The sequence below is a fragment of the Eleutherodactylus coqui genome, chromosome 13 (genome assembly GCF_035609145.1).
Source record: "Eleutherodactylus coqui strain aEleCoq1 chromosome 13, aEleCoq1.hap1, whole genome shotgun sequence".
NCBI lineage: Eukaryota > Metazoa > Chordata > Amphibia > Anura > Eleutherodactylidae > Eleutherodactylus > Eleutherodactylus coqui.
In genome coordinates, this window is record NC_089849.1 from 16,693,685 (window position 1) to 16,698,262 (window position 4,578).

The window sequence follows — 4,578 nt, forward strand, 5'->3', positions numbered from 1 at the left end:
GTCTCCAACCAACCATAGTGTCTCAGTGCCCACCATAGTGTCTCCAACCAACCATAGTGTCTCAGTACCCACCAGTGTCTCAAACAAAGCATAGTGTCCTAGTGCAGACCATAGTGTCCCTAACCAACCATAGTGTCCCAGTGCCCACCATAGTGTCCCCAACCAACCATTATGTCTCAGTCCCTACCATAGTGTCCCCAACCAACCATAGTGCCCTAATTCCCACCATAGTGTCCTAGTGCCCACCATAGTGTCCTAGTGCCCAACATAGTGTCCCTAACAAATTATAGTGTTCCAGTGCCCAGCATAGTGTTTCTAACCAACAATACTGTCCCAGTGCCCACTATAGTATCCTAGAGCCCACCATATTGTCTCCAACCAACCATAGTGTCCCAGTGCCCACCATAGTGTCCCCGACCAACTATTACATCTCAGTCCCTACCATAGTGGCCCCAACCAGCCATAGTGCACTAATTCCCACCATAGTGTCCCCAACCAACTATAGTGTCCTAGTGCCCAACATAGTGTCCCTAACCAACTATAGTGTTCTAGTGCCCAACATAGCGTCTCCAAGCAACCACAGTGTCATAGTGCCCAACATAGTGTCCCTAACCAACTATAGTGTCCCAATGCCCAGCATGAAGACCCTGGTACCTGGAGGTTTGAATGAAATATTAGAAAAAATCTAGATTTATTAGGGAGGAAAATATGAATTTTGCACATATATATAGGGAAAAATATATATTTTTTTAGAGAAGTAATATATAAAAAATGTTTTTAAAAAAGTTTGTTTTTTTTTTTATATATTTTTTTCTCTCCTAAAATAAATACGAATTAAGGGAAAATATTGGATTTATTATTGATAGAATATTTGAGATATAACATATTTATTATATTAATTTTATAGAGTATTTATTTGATGACAATATACTTATTAATTTTTATAGAATTATAATTAGGATATGATTGTTTAGATAAAATATGCTACCTATACTTATATAATTAGATATATTTATTTATTTATTTTTATTTATCCATATAGAGGGACTATGTGATAATACATTATTTAATATTGTTTGTTTTTTGTTTTGTTTTTTGAGTCTACAAATGTTTATAATTATATTATGCTAGTATATAATGGAAGGGAATTTTTGTATATAATAGAGATAATGATCTACTGATAATTATGATATGTTGTTTAATATATAACTTTACGGAATAAGACTATTTTTTGACCATGTGATTTGGTTTTAATAGAGATTATAGCAGTGGTGAAAAGGTTTTGTTTTATGAATGAAATAGATGACGCGTTCATCATCACGTGGATTGTATGTTGGATCACTCCACGTGGTTTCAAGATGGCGCCGGGACGCGGCGTTTATCCGAGCCGGGTGTAGTGAGTAAAAGATTGATTTATTTATGTATATAAAGGTGTGTATTTAATTGTGTATGTAATGCTTGAGAAAGACGGCTGTGTACCGTTGAAACGCGTCGCAATAAAAGTTATTTAATTTATATAACGGAGTTTCCTGGTCCCGTGAGCGCGGGGGTCTTTTTCTTTATACTGGTCCAGTGCCCACCATAGTGTCCTAAACCAACCATTATGTCTCAGTCCCTACCATAGTTTCCCCAACCAACCATAGTGCCCTAATTCCCACCATAGTGTCCTAGTGCCGACCATAGTGTCCTAGTGCCCAACATAGTGTCCCTAACCAACTATAGTGTTCCACTGCCCAGCATAGTGTTTCCAACCAACAGTGCCCACTATAGTGTCTCCAACCAACCATATTGTCTCAGTGCCCACCATAGTGTCTCCAACCAACCATAGTGTCCCAGTGACCCCCATAGTGTCCCTAACCAACCATAGTGTCCTAGTGCCCAACATAGTGTCCCTAACCAACTATAGTGTTCTAGTGCCCAACATAGCGTCTCCAAGCAACCACAGTGTCATAGTGCCCAACATAGTGTCCCTAACCAACTATAATGTCCCAGTGCCCAGCATAGTGTTTTTCTATCCAACAATAGTGTCCCAATGCCCAGCATAGTGTTTCCAACCAACCATACTGTCCCAGTGCCCACTATAGTATCCTAGTGCCCACCATAGTGTCTCCAACCAACCATAGTATCTCACTACTTACCATAGTGTCTCCAACCAACCATAGTGTCCCAGTGCCCACCATAGTATCCCAGTGCCCACCATAGTGTCCTAAACCAACCATTATGTCTCAGTCCCTACCATAGTTTCCCCAACCAACCATAGTGCCCTAATTCCCACCATAGTGTCCTAGTGCCCACCATAGTGTCCTAGTGCCCACCATAGTGTCCCTAACCAACTATAGTGTTCCACTGTCCAGCATAGTGTTTCCAACCAACAATACTGTCCCAGTGCCCACTATAGTGTCTCCAACCAACCATATTGTCTCAGTGCCCACCATAGTGTCTCCAACCAACCATAGTGTCCCAGTGACCCCCATAGTGTCCCTAACCAACCATAGTGTCCCAGTGCCTAGCATAGTGTTTCCAACCAACCATACTGTCCCAATTCCCACCATAGTGTCCTAGTGCCCAACATAGTGTCCCTAACCAATTATAGTGTTGCAGTGCCCAGCATAGTGTTTCCAACCAACAATGCTGTCCCAGTGCCCACTATAGTATCCTAGAGCCCACTGCAGTGTCTCCAACCAACCATAGTATCCTAGTGACCCCCATAGTGTCCCTAAACAACCATAGTGTCCCAGTGCCCACCATAGTGTTTCCAACCAACCATTGTGTCCTAGTACCCACCATAGTGACCCCAATTAATCATAGTGTCCCTGCGCCCAGCATAGTGTCCCAGTGCACACTATAGCGTCCTAGTGCCCACCATGGTGTGTCCTACCAACCATAGTGTCCTAATGCCCATCATAGTGTCCCTAACCAACCATAATGTCCCAGTGCCTAGCATAATGTCTCCAACTAACTATAGTATCCTAGTGCCCACCATAGTGTTTCCAACCAACCATTGTGTCCTAGTACCCACCATAGTGTCCCCAATTAATCATAGTGTCCCTGCGCCCAGCATAGTGTCCCAGTGCCCACTATAGTGTCCGAAGGCCCACCAGTGTCTCAGTGCATACAATTGTGTCTCCAACCAACCATAGTGTCCCAGTGCCCCCCATAGTGTTTCCAACCAACCATATTGTCCCAGTTCCCACCATAGTTTCCTAGTGCCTACCTTAGTGTCCCAATGCCCACCATGGTGTCCCAGTGCACAGCATAGCGTCTCCAACCAACCAACCATAGTGTCCCAGAACCCCCCATAGTGTTTCCAACCAACCATAGTGTCCCAGTGTCCACCATAGTGTCCCAGTGCCCCCCATAGTGTCCCAGTGTCCACCATAGTGTCTTAGACCAACCATTCTGTCCCAGCGCGCACCAGTGTCCCTAATCATCCACGGCGCCCCGAGTGTATTCTGTACATCGACTGTCCTCCTAACAGATGCACAGCAGCACACTTTCCTCTAGGTGGCGCTTTACTCCGTATTGTGTAATCTCAAAGTGGAGCCTCTGCCTGCAGTACCTATAACGCACCACTAGATGCCGCTGCAGTAGCTCTTTCCTCCAGCAGAGGCCGCAGCGCCCCGGTGGCTTCGGTAGTGCCGGCTGCGATGGGTGAGACGGAGGCCGGGGGGGAAGGAGCTGCCGAGCGGCCGGAGCTGGTCTCGGGGGCCCCCGCGGAGGAGCCGGTACTGTGGAGCCCGGAGGTGGAGGTCTGCCTGTTTCACGCCATGCTCGGCCATAAACCGGTCGGTGAGTGGAGGCCGCAGCGGATCCCCGGGCTGGACTAGATATTGTACCGGGGAGGAGTGTGGGCAGCCCGGGGCCCTGGTATACAGAACCTCTCCCCGTTCTCCTGTGTAGTGCCGGCAGTATGGAGCCCCATAGTATACAGTATATATCTAGTAATCCCTGATACCAGCAGACAATAGCGGGGAGCAGAGTGATCCGCCGGCGCATGCGCAGTGCTCACCTCTTCATCCATCCCATAATAGTGACCGGTCAGGCTGAATTCACACTGGTGTTTAACCCCTTAGTGCCGCAGCCATGTTTATTGATCACTTACTACATTTTTGGGGGGTAAAATGGACAAAAAACATTTTGGCTCAGATTTTTTTTTAAAGCTTTATTCAGCATAACGTTTCCTGCGCAGGATGAGAAGTCTAACCTGTGCCGTCCGGGGGGGCCGGAGGCAGCCATGACAGCGCGCAAAACAGGCGTAACGGCCCACAAGAAAAGCAAAGTGCGCAAAACAGTTCTTGTATGTTTTTCATGTCCCTGTAGGGGATAATAGACTCAGGAGTATATATATATATACACACTGCGTGCAACAACCCTCCACTAGGAGTGTATATATATATATACACTGTGTGCAACAACCCTCCACTAGGAGTGTATATATATATATATATATACACTGTGTGCAACCAACCCTCCACTAGGAGTGTATATATATATATACACTGTGTGCAACCAACCCTCCACTAGGAGTGTATATATATATATATATATACACTGTGTGCAACCAACCCTCCACTAGGA

At 45.6% G+C, this 4,578-nt stretch overlaps 1 protein-coding gene across 1 annotated transcript in view; it reads left to right on the forward strand.

The window, feature by feature from the left end:
* The first annotated feature begins 3,583 nt into the window (after nucleotides 1–3,583).
* The window catches only part of MRGBP (MRG domain binding protein), a 15,082-nt gene continuing 14,087 nt past the window's right edge, over nucleotides 3,584–4,578 (forward strand). Inside the window, exon 1 of the mRNA XM_066588114.1 lies at nucleotides 3,584–3,789. Coding sequence (XP_066444211.1) covers nucleotides 3,648–3,789 — 142 coding nt within the window. The 5' untranslated portion in view covers nucleotides 3,584–3,647. The remainder of the gene's footprint in view (nucleotides 3,790–4,578) is intronic.